General features: G+C 42.2%; 1 protein-coding gene across 1 annotated transcript; it reads left to right on the top strand.

Moving 5' to 3' along the window:
• Positions 1 to 5,261: 5,261 nt before the first annotated feature.
• gabarapl1 (GABA(A) receptor-associated protein like 1) lies at positions 5,262 to 16,586 on the top strand. Its single transcript, NM_001030481.1, is given in 4 exon segments — positions 5,262 to 5,434; positions 13,183 to 13,261; positions 13,366 to 13,484; positions 14,223 to 16,586. Coding segments are annotated over 4 exon segments (354 nt in total). The 5' UTR covers positions 5,262 to 5,344; the 3' UTR covers positions 14,289 to 16,586.
• The last annotated feature ends 2,682 nt before the right edge of the window (positions 16,587 to 19,268 follow it).

Raw genomic sequence — 19,268 nt, 5'->3', positions numbered from 1 at the left:
GTTTGTTGTTGAGTCCCACAGAGTAAATGCCAGGACAGCAATATACAAAAAATAAAGGTAGTTTTCTACATGAACAAAAATAGCTTCCAGCAGAAATAAGACATGATAAATAACACAGTAACAGCAGTGGTATAGACCTCAGACCAGGTAGGTGAGTGTGGTCAGGCCTCTAGATATCAAGTTCCCACACCCCTCACAATGTCTTTTTAACTCCAAGACCTGTGAGACTGACCAGCCAGGGTTTCGAGGACTACTGACTAGCTACCTAAGGCTAATCAAACCCAGCTGTTCAGCCTGTAGCGCTACAGTTGCCAAAAGGCCGATCTTTCCCCAATATGTCCACCTTGAGGGCCAAACAATCAGATCACATTGATGGAATGCAGTCGGGGTGAGGACCGCATCAACAAGTAGATGTACCTCTGGCCCTAATAGAATTTTTAAACCTTTCCTATTAAACTCTGCCCGATTTCTGCCCAGCTATCGGTTGGGTCCCTATACATGGGTCAATAAACTGCCAACGTGGTCCTTCAACAGCTTTTATTGGCTCATGTATGGTCACCTTAACTTTTCTCTGTCAGTTCTGTTGTGTACAAACCACAGTTGCAAATGTATAGAGCAGAAGTCTTCTAGGGTTCGGGCCCCCCATTGTAGTCAAACATCTGACCAATTTCCCCCTAGCTCATAACAAAGCCCAAAAAAGATATGAGAACATGAAATAACAGCAACTCCCTTAAAGTTTGCAGCTCATCCGTAGCAGTATAAAAGCCTTCACCCTAATTGGCCTTTATGTTGGACCATGGCCAACCTTTAAAAGCTTTTGGCCTCATTGTTTAAGAACTGCAGCTATAGAGTGTTATTATTTCTATTATTGGCTGCAGAATCTTATAGGGCCCAGTGCATTGTGGGTTCCCATTTCCCATGACTGCACGGCTATCACTTGCCTGTTTGCATGAATGAGTTTTGCATGTTTCCTACTAATGGATTTATAAAATTTCTTATTTTTGTAAGAAGATTTCATGCTATGGGTGTATAGAGAGCCGTAAGTAACATTTGACCCCTATGTATCTCGACTAATTGCACTAATCGGACAAATCACGACTGCAATTTCATCCTGCGGAGTAGTCACCACGACTTTTTGGAAAGTTGCGGCGACTAATCGCCCTGTCTGTCTTCGCCCTTAGGGAGAAGACACACAGAGATACCAGTAGCAGCTACTTATCACAGCTACTAAAATAGACAATGCTGATCATTTACTGATAATTGTCTCTATGTGTGTTTTAGCAGAGGCAATTCTCAGTATTGTCTATGGCAGGGGATTTTGTGGAGTTTAGTAGCCGTGACAAGTAGCTGCTACTAAATAGCTCAGTGTGTCTTTACCCTTCATCTTGTTCAAACAACTGCCTGGTTGCTAGGGGAAATTGCAACATAGCAACTAGAACACTTCTAAATACCAAACTGAAGAACTGCTGAACAAAACTTTAAATAACTGAAAAGCCATAAAAAATGAAGACCAATTGCACATTGTCTTAGAATACCAATGTCTGCATCATACAAAAAGTTAATTTAAAGGTGAACTACCCTTTAAATAACCATCAGCCCTGAACTGGGATTCAAAATAGTCTCGGGCATTTCAAGTACACAGAGGCCCAAACAGCCCCCCCCAGCCCAATAAATAGTGACTGTCTATGGCACCTTACAGCAGCCCCTCTGGCATTTGCCTGAACCCACAGATTGCCAGTCTGGGCCTGATAACCATTGTATTCTAAACAGCTTATCTATAAACAAGCAAATATGAGCCCTAAGTTCCTACTGGATTCATAATATAAATGATAGTTCAACATTATATTGAACCCTTTCATTGCAGTAACAGCAGGTACAGTATGCTGCCAGTTCCGTATCCATATACCAACGTGCTAGTATATAGTAAATAGCAATATTCTCTCAGCGCCTGAGTTATTGGCTCCATAAGCACAGCTAATGAAATAACATATATTTTGTACCTCCTTCTGTGCCAAGACGCTGCAGCTGATGAATTGTCTTACAGCCTATAGGAAATTACTGTGTCGTAACTGCCAGCTGTACTAGGGAATTATTTCAATAAAATGACCAATGCATGGATGTAATTCAGTTTTGCTGTGAGAAATTCTCAGTGCCTGTTCTGCAAACTGCCTGCATTGAATAATAGCCTATATGCCAGCCTGTCATGGGTACTAGGTAGGGAATGCTGCAGCGATGGAAAAACCAACCAAGCCAGAAAATGTTCCATGTTTCAAAATGATGGAGATTAGTTTGTGTAATTTTCTGTGATTTCAGAAGTTCAAGCCCCATTTGCTTCTGACACCTTTAAATCTGGGCTCCTATACAATACACATGCTGCAGGGCTGATTATTGACTGGTTCAGCAAATGCTCGATTGATGGAAAGTGTAGTCATCACTGCAGGGATATATAGACATCTTTCCATTTTGCAGGGTTTGTTTTTTAAAGGAAAAGGTGGCAGTTAGAGCCAAGTACCCCGAGCCCTGCAGAGCAGCAGTAGCAGATAGGAAGAGAAGGGGGATAGAAGGCAAAATGGAAAGAACTGGATAAGATAGTGGCATTAAACTGTTATATCTGGGCCCTACAGCTGTTGTTGGAGCACATCTCTCAGCAGCTACTGACAGCAAAGGGTTAAATACCCATAAATCATGTGAGCATTGTAGGCAGTCCTGTTGGAGAAGAGGGCAGTTATGTTACGTATGTGTTTGCATGGAGGAAACTGGCAGATGGGGATATTTGTCTGCATTCCCTCCTCTGTACATTCCCAGCCTGTATCTCTGGTGTCCTTGTTAGCAAATGAGAGAGGTGAGCCCTTTGCTCCGCCCCTGCCTGCACTGCAATGAGAGGGGAGGGGCTCCTTTTTATTGTTGGGCTGATGTTAACCCATTCAGTCAAAAGCTTTATTTTACCAATTATGAATGGCCCTGTAACTACTGACAAACGCAATTCACAAACATCTAGATCTAGAATTTTTTATATAGTATTCTTGTCCTCTTCAATGTCGTATACATATATATATATATATATATATATATATATATATATATATATATATATTTTAGATGTTGTTTTGAATAAACACCTTTTGTTTCACCATATATATATATACAGTATATATGGGATTATGTAATGTAAGGCACTATATTGGCCCAGGAGCTAGCAATCAGTTGGTAGAATTTACTGGTCACCTGTTTAAAAGCTCTTATTGATTGCTATGGGTTACGGTTACTGGGCAACAGTAGTGCCTTTTATTACATATGGGGGATACAGTCTAGAAAGTAGGTTCATATACAGTATGGCTGGTTTATTTGCTCTTCTGAATTATATTCATGTCAGTTATATTATTTCAGAACAACAAATAAGCCAGCCCGTTGTATGGGAACCTACTATCTAGTCTACAGGAGGAGTATGAGATTTTGACATGATTTGTGGACCCAGGATTGGATGGGTACAAGGTATGGGATCCATTATCCAGAAACCCATTTTCCTGAAAGCTATGAATTACGGGAGGCAAAACAATCCTACTAATGTTTAAATTATTGTTTAGTAGGCTTTAATGGGTTTAGTATGATGTGGAAGGCAATATTCTAAGACAATCTGCAATTGGTCTTTATTTTTTATCATTTATGTTTTTTTATGTATTTTACTTTTATGTCCAGCAACTTCCCAGTTTGGAATTTCAGTAGCTATCTGGTTGCTAAGGTCCAAATTAACATAGCAACCAGGCAGTGATTTGAACGAGAGACGGGAATTTGAATGGGAAAGGGTCCTGAATAAAAGACAAGTAATAAAAAGTAACAATAACAATACAACTGTAGCCTTACAGAGCAATAGTTTTTGGCTGCCGGGGTCAGTGACCCCCATTTGAAAGCTGGAGAGAGGCAGAAGAGGAGAAATAATTAAAAAACTATAAGAAATAAAAAATGAAGACAATTTGAAAGTTTGCTAAGAGCTACCCCTTTAAGACTTCTGTCACAGAGAGGAAGTTAAAGGGGATTTCCACCCCTAAAATAGTTTTTTGCATAATGAAAAACAATCCAAATTTCCAGTGCACATTCTGTGATTTTCAAGTTATTTGTAAAGGAAATTTCAGCTAAAAGCTGTGTTTGTTTATCTCTTTCTGTTCTCTGGTTCTGACTCTTGAAACAATGTAGCAGGAGTCAGTTCTCCTCCAGGTCTGCTAATCAGTCGGCTTCTGTTATTGTGTTACCACAGTCAGAACCAGCAGTGCAGAAAAGGTATAAGTCAGTGGTTCTTAACCGTCATAATGCCGCGACCCTTTAATACAGTTCCTCATGTTGTGGTGACCCCCAACCATAAAATGATTCCTAACCCCTGTGAAAGGGTCCTTCGACCCCCAAAGGGGTCCCGACCCACAGGTTGAGAACCGCTGGTTTATCTTTTCCTGTTCTCTGGTTCTGAAACAATGTAGCAGGAGTCAGTTCTCCTCCAGGTCTGCTAATCAGTCGGCTTCTGTTATTTTGTTACGACAGTCAGAACCAGCAGTGCAGAAAGGGTATAAGTCAGTGGTTCTCAACCTTCCTCATGTTGTGGTGACCCCCAACCATAAAATTATTCCTAACACCATCAGAAATATGTGTTTTCTGATGTTCTTAGGCGACCCCTGTGAAAGGGTTGTTCGACCCCCAAAGGGGTCCCGACCCACAGGTTGAGAAGCGCTGGTATAAGTGAAAGTGTGGCTCGGCGCCAGGGAATAGATTATGGGCTACAGATCAATGGCCGGAAGTGGTTATACAGGGACTTTGGCCGCTCTCTGACGCAGGTTAATAATGAGGCCCAGGTCCCTGGCCAGTCGCAGGTTAATAGTGTTATGTACCGCAGTGCTGTACTGTTGTGTCACCTTGCCTTGTGACTCTGGCTTTCACGTGATCCACAGAGAATAAACAGGTGACTCAGACAAACAGGTTTGCGTGTCAATCACTTGCCATGCCCTGTGCCACTGCCTATTTACTATATCTCATCCTGGCCTGCACCCTTCCCACTAACCCCCACCCTAAAAACCCTGGAATATGATTTCAGCGCCTGCGAGCTATAGGGTTCTTTAAACTGAGACTGTTTATTTTTCATTTGTCCTGTCTGGCAGAGAGAAGGTTAATTTCAGCATCCCCCTTTGTTTTGTTCTGCTGGTACTGCCCAGGGGCGGGGCTTAGTGATGTCACATTGCCCTTGCTCAGTACACTGTAACATAGCTTGTTATTGCATCTGCTGAGCAGTAGACAGCGAGGGGCATCAGCTGACTGATATATACATTTATATACTGTATATACACTATCTCCTGGGGCAGCCATGAAATTCCAGTATAAGGAGGATCATCCTTTCGAATACAGGAAGAAGGAGGGCGAGAAGATCAGAAAGAAATACCCGGATAGGGTGCCTGTAAGTAGGGACAGCAGAGCTGTGTCATCTCCCTATGGATCCCACTCTCCATCCCTTGTATCCCTTGTATCTCTCTCCTACCCACACTGTATCCCTGTCCTACCTACACTGTATCCCTTGTATCCCTGTCCTACCCACTCTGTATCCCTTGTATCCCTGTCCTACCCACACTGTATCCCTTGTATCCCTGTCCTACCCACTCTGTATCCCTTGTATCCCTGTCCTACCCACACTGTATCCCTTGTATCCCTGTCCTACCCACGCTGTATCCCTTGTATCCCTGTCCTACCCACTCTGTATCCCTTGTATCCCTGTCCTACCCACTCTGTATCCCTTGTATCCCTGTCCTACCCACGCTGTATCCCTTGTATCCCTGTCCTACCCACGCTGTATCCCTTGTATCCCTGTCCTACCCACGCTGTATCCCTTGTATCCCTGTCCTACCCACTCTGTATCCCTTGTATCCCTGTCCTACCCACTCTGTATCCCTTGTATCCCTGTCCTACCCACACTGCATCTGTACAGCACCCTAATGTCCCCCTGTCAGCACAGATATGGGTTCCCTTAGAGTGAATTCCGACCCAAAAACTGCTTATTGCACAATGAAAGACAATGTAATTCCAAGCGACTTTCCCATGTACATTTGTTATAGTATTTCGGTGTTCGATGTCATTGCTATGGGAAGTACCGTCTGTTCCTATTCTCTGAACTCCTCCTGTGACAATGGAACAATGTAGCAGCCCCTGGGCGGGCAGGACTTCTGCTACATTGTTTCAACTCTGGAAAGGAAGCGGCAGAAAGGGAGAAATTAATGTTAATTTCAACGGCAATTACACTAAGTACAAACCATTAAAATGGAATGTACATTGGAAAGCTGCTTAGAATGACATTTGCTATCAGTGTGCGTAAAACAGGTTTTGGGTGGAGTTCCCCTTTAATTCCTTGGCTTTCTGCTGACGGCACAGAGCTTTGTAGTTGTGCTGTTCCTTCGGTAGGGAGCTTTGTGCTCTCTGCCAGACTTCCTATGGGCCGCAGTCATTGTTAGAGACATCTGTAAGAAAGAAAGCCACTCATTGTCACCTGCCCCTCCTCCGATTCCTGGTCTGTCACCTTCTGCTGCCACTGAAACATGTACTGTCTGTTGCTATGGACTGTCACTGCCACTGCTGCAAAGCCATTGGCTGTCAGCTGCCCCCACTGCAGAGCCACTGACTGTCACCTGCTGCCTTTTCCTTGGCTCATACACTGCCCCCCCCCCCCTGCTATAGATCTGTAGCTTTATACCCCCCTCCCAGGCTACAGCTCCTCATTATATCAGTCCCAGCAGTGCGAGTCCTGCATGTCACTTTCCCTTGGTGCAGAACATTGTCCTGTCTAGTTACTTATTGACTGTCACTTTCCCTAACCGCAGAGCTTGCAGAACCATGTACTGTCACTTATGTAAGCTCTACGGGGCAGGGACCTCCTTCCCACTGTGTCTCATACCACATGGCACTTATATATATATATATATATATATATTGTATTTATTTATTATATCACTTGTCCTCCCTGTGTGTAATTGTGTATATTGTAAGATTTTACAGCGCTGCGTACCCTTGTGGCGCTTTATAAATAAAGTTATACATACATACATACATACTCTGGCTGCAGAGCCTTGTCCTGCCTTGCAAGCGACTATACACACTCGGAGCTACTAGTAGCAGCTACTTTTTCACGGCTCATTAAATGATCAGCATTGTCTAATTTAGTAGCCAAGACAAGTAGCTGCTACTAGTAGTTCTGTGTGTCTTCACCCTAAGAAGGATTTATCTCAAGGTGGGGAGGCATAGGCCTTTCTACAATGCCCATGTTTGTCTTCTTCTCCCAGGGTAAATACATTAGTAATACTAGTCATCAGGGACAGACCTTCTCCTGCTCCCCCCCTGTATATAATAATTACGTTATTGTCCGGTCCCCTGGTCATAAACTGTTATTCACAAGAGCTATGAATATCTTGTAACTGATATCCTTATAAACAGTGCTTAGTGATGTCATTAGTTATAAACGGTGCTCAGTGATGTCATTTGTGTTACATGCAGGGTCGGACTGGGCTGGCAGGACAAAAACGTGGTGGGCCCCACTGGCCCAGAACTGATCCCTGCTGGGCTCTCCGAGGCCCGCAGGTCCCCCTCTCCCAATGTGCCTAAGTATGCACGCGTGGGGGAGGGGGTTGGGTGGGCAGCAGGGGCCCGAGGGTGATGGGGACCATGGTGGAGGTCCCTTGGGGGGGGGGTGCAGAGCCCCCGCGGTGACTTGTCTTACAATTTTGAGTTCCCTGACCTGTATAAAAGTGCTCAGCCTGTGTCCTTGTGCGTTTATATGGCTATGGGTCTCATATGTAACTGTTAATATCCTTGTAATACACAAGAACCATGAGTTTCCTTTAACATATATCCTTATAAACAGTGCTTAATGATGTCTTTGGCCTTGTGTTTTTATATGGTCAAAGTGACTTATAATATCCTTATATTTGTATCTTTCATATAACCAAGAGCTTTAATGTGGATTCTATAAAATGTTAATATTTATACATTATAGAAGAGATTGCAGGGCTAATTAGTAATCTATCCCCCATATGTTATACAAGGCACTAAGTTTCCCCAGGAGCAGTAATAGCAACCAGGAGGTTGAGTTTACTGGTCATGTGTTTAAAAGCAAACATCTTATTGGTTGCCATGGGTTACTGCTCCCGGGCAAACGTAGTGCCTTTTATTACATATGGGGGTAAATATGGTAGTGTTGTAAAGGGCAACTAAAATATCCATATAGTTATTTAAGCCATAGAGCTGCTGTACTTGCACTTACATACGGCAGCACCGGACACCGTAACATACAATATGCTCTGCCTCCTCCCCTTATGTCTCTTCCTTTTGTGCCCGTCTGTACATACCATATTAATGGTGCCCAGTAGGCATATCTCAGTGGCACCACCAGCTGATGGAGACTGCAGTCTGTGTGACTAGTGTGTGTTACTGGCAAATAGGTGCTACAGGGCAACCCGGGCCTTTCCTCCTCTACTGCCTGCACTGCAATGAGAGGGGAGGTGTTTGCTTGCGCTGTAGTTAACCCTTTCAGTACTTGGCTGCTGCAGTCCAGGCCGTTATTATGCTACAGATGCCAGTATATATTATATATATATATACATGTTATTTATTGGGCATGATAAGTCACTGCCTGCTTGTTTTACACATTCCCCTCCTGTGTTCAACATAATTACATCATTGTAGATTTATTATTCTCCTTTATGAAAAACATTTATTTGGAGTGACAGGATTCTCATGTACTAATATAACAAATCAACCATTATGCATACAAATTATCGATATATTTATAATATATCACTATATTTATTAAGGCAGTCTGGTGTAAACTATAATTTTTTTATACCTACGCAGCTATAGTATAGGATGCATAAGTAAATTGTCTCCCTCTCGTATTTGATGATGCAGACTTCCAGGCATTCTGACTTTAAAGGGGAAGTTCACCTAAAATGTAATTTGTTGTTGTATGTTGAAGCTTTTTAGTTCTGCCTTTCCCCAAGCACTATATCTTTTTCTATCATTTATTTATATATATATATATATACAAAATGCAGAATGAAGAGCACACCAAAGTTAAAATGCACTACCTGGGTGCCAGAGCAGCAGACATGGAATAGAAAATACAGAATGTCGGCACTCACAGGATTTTCACGAAAAATAGTCACTAGCAGTCAGTCATGTTTTAGAGATGCAATCAAGTGGAGTTTATTAATCCAACGTTTCAGTTCCCTACTGGAACCTTCGTCAGGGAAGCACATTGCATCTCTAAAACATGACTGACTGCTAGTGACTATTTTTCGTGAAAATCCTGTGAGTGCCGACATTCTGTATTTTCTATATATATATATATATATATAAATGCTCCAGAAGAAATCGGGAAGTCACGGCGAAAGGATCGGAGACAACAACCGCAACGGAAAGTTCGCAACAGATAGTATTTAACCTTTCTTCAGTTGAACTAACGCCATTACAAATACAGGTGTTAGAACGGGGCTTAAACTTTTGTCCTACATCACAGTTAGATTCTTTTCAGTTACAGGTGGATTTGTATCGTTTTTTTCGAGCATTAAGACTCAAAGTACATTTCACTCATAATATGACATATAATGAAGCTGAAAATACCGAATGTGGTTTTGATATTAGCAAGGTTGGCTTAAGATCACGTAGCCATTTTGTCCCCCCCACAACATATCCGGCAGTAGAAATGTATATTCAAAAAGTTCGGTCTGAGGTTGAGTCTGATATTGAACATAGTGCCCATAAGGGCCCATATAATATGTCTAAAGCTGAAATTGAGACAATAACCGAGCTTAAATCGATGTCCAGCATAACTATCAAACCTTCAGATAAAGGAGGGGCGATAGTTGTTATGGACACGAACAAATATATTGCTGAGATTGAACGTCACTTGGGGGACCTTGGAGTTTATATCCCATTGAAAGGTGATCCAACGGAATCCTTTAAACGGAGCTGGATCACTTATTAAAGCATGCAGTACTATCTAATGTTATTACTATGTCAACGTCACAATATATGTGGATAGACTTTCCCATTATACCTGTAATTTATGTACTTCCTAAAATACATAAGGACCCCATTAATCCACCAGGTAGACCTATAGTGGCTGGGGTGGGCTCACTTACCAGCAATATAGCTGAGGTCCTGGATAAGATACTTAGTCCTTTAGTTCAGAAGACACGCTCATATATAAGAGATACTCATGATTTTTTACAAAAACTATCTAATATAAATGAATTGGCTGATGAAGTATGGCTGGTAACTTTTGATGTTACCAGTCTATATACATCTATACCTCATATTGAAGGGATTATGGCGGTAAAGACACTTCTGATAAAAAGTGGACAATACACTGAAATGGAGATTAATTTTTTTGTGGATATTCTTACCTTTATTTTGTATAAAAATGTCTTTAAATTTCGGGACGGTTTTATCTGCAGATACGGGGGACGGCCATGGGCTCCAAGGTCGCCCCAGCCTATGCCAACTCATTTATGAGTTGGTTTGAGGAGGAACACGTCTATCGTAATGTACTTTTCACTACACATTGTTTTGCGTGGTGGAGGTATATCGATGACGTGTTCCTCCTATGGCGGGGTGACCTGGAGTCCCTGTCCGTCTTCCGTGATCAGATAAATAGGGCCCATCCGGACATTAAATTTACAATGACAGCAGATAGCCACAAAATAGTCTTTTTGGATGTTGAGGTTAGTAGAAGTGAACAAAAATTCCTCACACGAATTTATACAAAACCCACTGATCGGAATCAGTTGTTGAGGTTTGATAGTTTTCATCCTGTATCGGTTAAAAAATCTATTCCCATTAGCCAATTTTCACGGGTCTGCAGAATAGCTAATGACCCAGTTATTGTTAAAGAGGATCTGAACAAAATGGATAAAAAACTAACAAGCAGGGGTTATCCTAAACATGTCCTTCAGGAAGGTTTTTCTAAAGTGAACAGAAATAAAGGGATTAGTCAACCTAATAAAGGCAAAACTACACAACGTATGACGTTTGTTTCTCAATATCATGCGCAAAGTGGTCGGATTCAATCTATCCTTCAGAAACACTGGCATTTGTTAAGGGAATCATATCCTACAACTGAAACATTCCAACAGGCTCCTATGATGTCATATCGTAGGGGCCATACAATAGGTGGTAAATTAATAAGGGCGGAGGTTTCCCCTGTACCGAGAAAATTTACTTTCTTAGGTCCACCTAGAGAAGGTATGTACAAATGTAAAGGTTGCACCCAATGCCGTTTTGTTTTGGTGGGGCCACGATTTACTGACCCCCATACAGGGAGATCATATAAAATACGGGGACATCATACATGTGACACCAATTTTGTGGTATATATGCTTGTCTGTCCATGTAATTTAATTTATATTGGAGAGACTATTCAGAAAGTTAAGGACAGGTTTTCACAACATAGATCGACAGTGAATACTGGTAATAGAATTCTCCCAGTATCTAGACATTGTTTAGAACTGGGACATACAGCTGATGATCTTAGATATCGGGTAATACAACATGTCCCTGCCCCTGGAAGGGGTGGAGACCGTGTTAAAATCCTCAAGAAAACTGAGGTAGAATGGATTCATCGTTTAAATTCTTTAGCTCCATATGGGTTAAATAGGGATTTTGATTTACATCTATTTTTGTAGAATAACCTATTTCTGTACAGTTATTCTTTATTTTTGCCTTAAAAATGCTCTATTTTTGTTTTCATTTATATAATTAATGTTTATGCTGAATAACTAGGACTGTTGTGACTTTAGGTCCCGTTTTTGACATGACTATAATGTGCCAAGTACTGTTTCAACATTATTAGTGATGAGCGAATCTGTTCCGTTTCGCTTCGCCGAAAAATTCGCGAATCTTTGAAAAGATCCGCGAAACGGCGAAAAATTCACGAAACGGCGAAAATGTCGTGCGACAAAAAAAATTGTCGCCCGCGGCTATTATTTTGTCGCGCGGCTATTGTTTCGTCGCGCGCGGCTCTTGTTTCGTCGCGCGGCTCTTGTTTCGTCGCGCGGCTCTTGTTTCGTCGCCCGCGGCTCTTGTTTCGTCGCCCGCGGCTCTTGTTTCGTCGCGCGGCTCTTGTTTCGTCGCCCGCGGCTCTTGTTTCGTCGCGCGGCTCTTGTTTCGTCGCCCGCAGCTATTATTTTGTCGCACGGCTATTGTTTCGTCGCGCGCAGCTCTTGTTTCGTCGCGCGGCTCTTGTTTCGTCGCGCGCTATTGTTTCGTCGCCCGCGGCTATTATTTTGTCGCCCGCGACTATTCTTTTTTGACGCCGGCGACAATTTTTGGACGTGCGGCGAATTTTTCCGCGGCGAAATTTTTCATCCGTTTCGCGAAACAATCCGCCAATGGCGAAACGCAGAAATTCGCCGCGAATCCATGCCTGGCGAAACTTTTCGCCCATCACTAAACATTATGTTTGTATAGGTGCCTTTATATAATATACTAATAGCTCCTTACTAACATATACTGAATTGATGTGCCGGCTTCTGTGTATACTGATTACGCTGACAGTGTGATCCGTTTCCACGGTGACCCGCTACGTCACTTCCGGTTTTCGGTTATACAAGGAAGTAACAAGTTATGTGGATTACTGACTGTGCTTAGCCACGAGGTGCGCTTGAGAAAGGGGGTGAGATGCCCCCGAAACGTCGCGCGGATGTGGCATAATGGACTGATAAGTATAGTTGTTATACTACCTTGAACGATTAGTGTATTCGTTTTTTTTTAAGAAAGTGCTTGAATAAAAGCTATGTTTTACAAGTTTGGAGTGCGGCTCAGTTGGAAGATATATATATATATATATAAATGATAGAAAAACATATAGTGCTGAAATATATATATATATATATATCAGGAGTTGTTCAAGCTTTATTGTAATACATTTTATGTACTGCAAGAGATGCATGACTGATAGCCCTCCAACTGTGACTGCGGTAGCTTGTATGTTAGCCAAAGACTGCCCAGACGGCTGTGAGTTGTAGTTCAGCAGTAACTGGAGGGTCACTGCTTAAACATCCGTGATTCGGGTTTTTAACCACCAACCATCAGGGTCCCCCAGCCTTCTTGCATTGGCCGGGCCACACATCTGCATCTTACCATTGTTATTATCTGTCATTTTAGGTTATTGTAGAAAAGGCGCCTAAGGCCAGAGTCCCAGACCTGGACAAGAGGAAATACCTGGTTCCCTCGGATCTAACAGGTACGGCCCCTGAAAATCCAGCCCAATTTATCTCACATTAGTATTTGTTTCTAATCTGCACTTTTGTGATATTTTTATTTTTTCTGTACCTTTCGTCTTTGCAGTTGGGCAATTTTACTTCCTCATCAGGAAGAGAATTCACCTTCGCCCAGAGGATGCCCTCTTCTTCTTCGTCAACAATACCATTCCTCCCACCAGTGCAACCATGGGACAGCTTTATGAGGTGGGGCCCTTAGCAAAGAGTAAAAGTCAGTCTCGAAAACATCTCTTCCACCAGTTCCGTGCCATTTTATAGCCATATACAAAAGGAAAACTTTCCATCTTCTGCAAAATCATAATAAAGTCCATGTGATGCCTTATAATTGCCCATGTGATAGCACATTATTACCCTTATGATGTCATATCATTATCCATATGATGTCATATCATTCCTCATGTGCTATCACATTATTGTCCAGGGGATATCATATTATTGGCCATGTGACCTCGTATCATTCCCCATGTGACGCCATTTAATTATCCATGTGATGTCATACCATTGCCCATACCGGATAATTTCTAAAATTTCCATAGGTGGTCAATATTAGACATTTTGACGCTGTATTTTAAGTTCTGTCTGTTTTTGCAATGGAGGAATATATCATATTTTTACCCATGTGATGTCATATCATTACACATATGATGTCTTTGCCCTTAAGATGTCATATTTCCCATATGATGTTATGTCATTGTCCCTATGATGTCATAATATTGCACATGTGACATAATATCATTCCCCATGTGACATTGTGTAATTGCCTATGTCATATGATTGACCATGTGACATTATACCATTGCCCATACTGGATAATTTATAAGATTCCCATAGTCGACCAATATTAGACATTTTGACACTACATTTAAGTTTTATCTGTTTTTTCAATGGACGAATGACCTGACAGTCTGGTTTGTTGCCTTGCAGGATAACCACGAGGAGGACTACTTCCTGTACGTGGCCTACAGTGATGAGAGTGTGTATGGAAAGTGATGGCTCAGATGGCACAACCCACCAAACCCAACACCATCACCTCCCATGACCAACCATTTCACAGAATACCCAACCTCTAGGACTGCACAGCACATGGAACCTACCAGCTCTGGATCTTGATGTCTGTGGAAGGTGTAAGGGGAGTGGGTGGGAGTAGACTTGCCAACCTCAGTGGATGGATAGCTCAAGATAAGAAGACATGCCCGTCAGCTAACATGCCTGATTGACTGGTGGCCTTGATTGTGATACTTAGCTTTGAGCCTCCAACACGCTTGGGCTCGGCACTAAATAAAAACCCGTAGGGCCATGTGGTTCCACCGTGCTGAGCTGGCCACCTTTAGGCTTGGGCTGAGCCATCCCTTTATAGTGCAACACAAACATTCCCGTTAGCGCACACCCCACCATGTTTCCTATTGGTCCAGACCAAGTCTTGTCTTTTCTCACCAGGTTCCCTCCCGTATGTGGCAAAGCAACAGTCCATATTATTGTAAATAATGAATGTTTAACCTGCGTCAGAGCTGTGATGGTGGAACACAATTACAATTCACAGTCTTTTTCCATTTATGCTCTTTTACTTTTTTATTGGATTAGAAAACATGGTCAGTGCCCCTAGGGAGGGCTATTGCTTAAGCATTCCTACAGCTACAGCCATTTCTCATCTCCATAGAAATACCAGTTTACTGATTATTTCTTATTCCATTCACTATAAATAAATATAATAATAGGTGTCAGGTTAGCTTCGGTTCCACTAACCCCCTGCAACCAATCAGCAAGCCATTGCCATTGCAATTACCAAACAGCTGATTGGTTGCTATGGGTTACCAGTCCTTGAGCAAACTTTGCACAGGTTATTACATGCCCCCTCCCCCCTTTTTGCACATGAAATGCACATTAAGTAAATTATAAGCCAAATTACTATGTTTTTGAACCAAAACAATGATGACATTTCTGTATGAAAGTGTTTGCGTGTGCATGGCCTCAAAGAGTGGTTAAGTAGGGGGTTATTATATCCAAGATGGATGAACCTCCTGTCTAGATCAGTGCATTTGGCAGCAATCTAAATCACAGGTGCCCACCTATAGTTCATTTATTTTTGGACTACCACTCCCAGCAGCCATTGCAGGCCAATGCAGTTGTATGAATATATGAAAGGCTGCAGGTTGCCTATCAATAGATTATATATCTAATAAGAGGGGTTGCACATATATCTATAGACACACATTACTCACAACCCAGCAATCCATTCCGAAACATCAACAATTCATACATTCACAAGCAATTTTATACAATATAAAAGCCTGATACTGGTGAAACCTGGGATGTGTTCTCTCGTTAGAATGAAGATATAGTACTGTAACACGACCTCGCTTTGTGTCCTGAAATTAACTTGGATAAAACATAATATGTTTTAGTTGTATAATTGTTGCACCGGGCCTGTCTTGTTAGGGAAGTGATACTGGAGTTAAACATATTAAAGAGATTAAAGGGGAAGTTCAATAATGAAAAGGACAAGTAAAAGTCTACCATAATGCACAATTTGGCCTTCAAACTGCCCTGTTGTTGCTATGGTCCCTGATCCCAGAAACCGGGCAGTGGGGTAGGAAAAAGACTGGAAAAGAAATAGGAGAAGAACCAACCTTAGCAACCAGATAGCAGCTGGAATTTCAGCCAGGAGATAAGGAAAACAATTTGAGGCAGAGTAGTATAGGGTATTTACTTCTATAATGGATTTAATATGAACTTCCCCATGTGGAATTGGAAGTGCACATTTCTGAAATGTATTTAAGGTGTTTATATAATATTTGTGTGGATGGTGTGCAGAAATCTGGGTGCAATACTGCAGGTGTCCTCTGGGTGTCAGTGCAGTGCAAAAGGCAATTTTTTTTCCCTGTTAAATAATACTGACTGTGCAAGTCCCAGCACTTGTATAATTGCTGGGCTGAGGGCTGTAGATTGATTTTGTTGCAGTGTAATACAAACTGTCACATCGGTAGAGACCTTGTGATGTGCAACTCCCAGGACCCCACTCATTTGTAGGGTGCTGGGAGTTCTATCTCACAGCATCTCAAGGGCTGCAATGTAACATATGAAGGAAACTTTTTAATGTTATAATAAATGTTAGTTTTGCTTAATAGATCGAGTGACTAAAGTCTTTATCAATAGTAACAGCGAATAGAGCTAAAACATCTGAATTAAAGGAGTACACATCCGCCCTGTGCGCTCATCTGCAACCATTCCTTTTAGATAACACTACAGAGCTGCTATTGTCTTTGTTAAATAAATCTGTTTTCCATGCAACCATATTGTTTTTTCCTCTTTGGCCTCCTAATAGAATTTCCATTTCTTAAAGTATATGTTATATATGGGCAACCCTACTGGATATGTAATAATATTTTTCTGGTGCAGTAACCATAGCATGCAAGCAGCAGTGAGCTCTAGTACAGTGCTGGAAGCTAAGGTTTGTCTGATTCAGGGTACTATAGTGGCATATATTCTACCCATGTAAAGCTGGCCATACATGTGCCTTGTGACAAATTAAGCAGAGGTCCACTGATTGGGAAACCTACCAAACAAGCAGATCTGGGGTCTAAATCGGCCACCTGGGGCCACTGGAGACTGTGGCCCTCCTGTTCCACCGCACAAACCCCAGCCAATACCTCCCCCTTAATTTATAGTGCAACAGGCTGAAAGGACTAGTGACAGGACAAGGTGGTTGTTGCCCCACAGAAATTTGAAACCTGCCCGATAAATATCTGTCAGAAAGTTATTGGCCAGACAGACAGTCATAAGCACCTGATACATGGGCCAATAACCTGCTGACATCCATTAGAGGGGGTAAGCTAGCAATCTTTATCAGTAGTGATAAGCGAATGTGCCCTGTTTCGCTACGCCATAAAATTTGCGAACTGGCAAGAAAATTTGCGAAACGGCGAAAAATTTGCGAAACGCATTTTTGTCTATTTTCTGTCGTCCGCACTTTTTTTGACGTGACCGCGCCCAATGTGATGCGACTGCGCCCTTTTTTTTACGTGACCGCACCTGAATTGACTTAGCCACGCCCGAATTCACGTGGCCACGCCCAATTTGACGAGCAACAAAAAAATTCCGTGCGCCGAATTTTTCAGCGCCGATTTTTCATGGAAGTTTTGCAAAACAATTCGTTAATGGCGAAATGCGGAAATTCACTGCGAATCCATGTCTGCCGAAAAAATTCACTCATCACTATTTATCAGGCCATCTATTGGCAGCTTCACTATGTAAATTAAAAAAGTAGCCCAGATTATATAGGTGAATGCAACATTTCCCATCTATATTGTCATATAGTGGTGCATTTACAGAAAGCTGACTCCACTTTCCAGCTGGGGCTGAATACAGCTGCTATTAGAGCAGAATAAAATTACACAGTAATTCATATGGAAATAAAGGATCAGAAAAGGCATTTGTCCTGGCACCCCTGCCACTGGTGAGTCTTCTTGGGAAGAAAATGCCCCCAGTAAAATGATAAATGTAGCGGTTAGTGAGGAATGCTGGGAGTTGCAGTTCAGAAGCTGTAATCTACATTTGAGGAGGCTTATTTTCTCAGTTTGGGTTCCTAAACTTTCCTCTATTCCCAGGGCCCCTACCTCTTTAAAGGCTCTAAGAGGGTCTGTTTAAGAAGGAAACGTTCATTATTTATTATCTTTTATTTTCTTTTGACCCTAGAATGATTTTGTCTAATAGCGGACAATCTCCAGGCTCCCACTGACTAAAGGTCCCCATACACGGGCCAATTATAGCTGCCGATATCGGTGCCTTGGACTGATTCGGCAGCTTATTGGCCAGTGTAGGGGCAGGAATGAGGGGCCTGCCCGACCGATATCTGGCCTGATGCGGTCCCCGAACCGAATGCCCCATTGCCGCCAATATAATTCGTTCGTTTGGCTCCAGGGCCAAACGATTGAATTAGCTTACATGTTCCCCGATATCCCCCACACGTAGGTGGGGATATCGGGAGAAGATCCACTCACTTGGCGACCTCGCCAAGCGAGCAAATCTTCACGTGTATGGGGACCTTAAGGTTCTGGCACAAAGATGTCTCAGAGGCAGATTTACAGAAGACCTAAAGCTCAATAATTTATTAGGCTGCACCTTATCCTGTGCCCTTTAGTGGCGAGTATCTGTGCCCCCCAAAGATCCTCCCAATACCATCTTCTTTTTTTGCTGATTCACATGCTCTGGGCTGCTGTCAGTAGATTCACTCACTAAATATAGAATATATACAGTATTAAAAATGAATGATTCAAGGCTGATTAATAATTCATTCAGATTTACTTCATATGGCAGGTTAAAGCCAGTGTATTGTGCAGCAGAAATGATTGTTACCCTGTAGCACCAGCTTCTATAAAAGATCTAACCTCCTGCTTTTGTTAAGGTATTGATGATTTCCAATGACCCTCTGAGCTTAGCTTCCCCAAAACAGCCCAGAGCACACTGAGCATGTGCAGAGTCACTGGCATAACTTAGAATAACAAGATCCAAAATGAAGGGACAATTTTGAAGGCCTGGATCATTACTGTTATAGGAATGCTGAGCCTCTGGGTTGGTACAGTAAGTTCATTGTATAAAATACAGCATATTCTAGGGTCTGTTTTACGTTTGCTGCACGACAACTCTCAAGATCACATCTATTAGGAAGGACTGTGAGAGAGAGTGCTGATGCATTAATAATAAATATATTACATATTTGAACTAGAGACACATAAACATTTCTGCACAAAAGCCTTTACCTGTAAATCACAGCAATGAGTCCCAACCAATCAGATGTTTGGTGTCTATTGGTCTAGTGCTCTTATACATGACTCAAGCAAACATCTAATTGGATAGTACAAGTGAAAAGGATAGAGCTAACTTAATTCCTGTTTGTACTTACACCTGATTGCCAGCTGACTGGTATTTCACTGGCCCTGACTTCAACCCAACTGAACCCCTGTGGGATGAATT

Source organism: Xenopus tropicalis, chromosome 7 (assembly GCF_000004195.4).
Source record: "Xenopus tropicalis strain Nigerian chromosome 7, UCB_Xtro_10.0, whole genome shotgun sequence".
Classification (NCBI taxonomy): domain Eukaryota; kingdom Metazoa; phylum Chordata; class Amphibia; order Anura; family Pipidae; genus Xenopus; species Xenopus tropicalis.
This window is presented reverse-complemented; position numbering and strand designations above follow the sequence as displayed.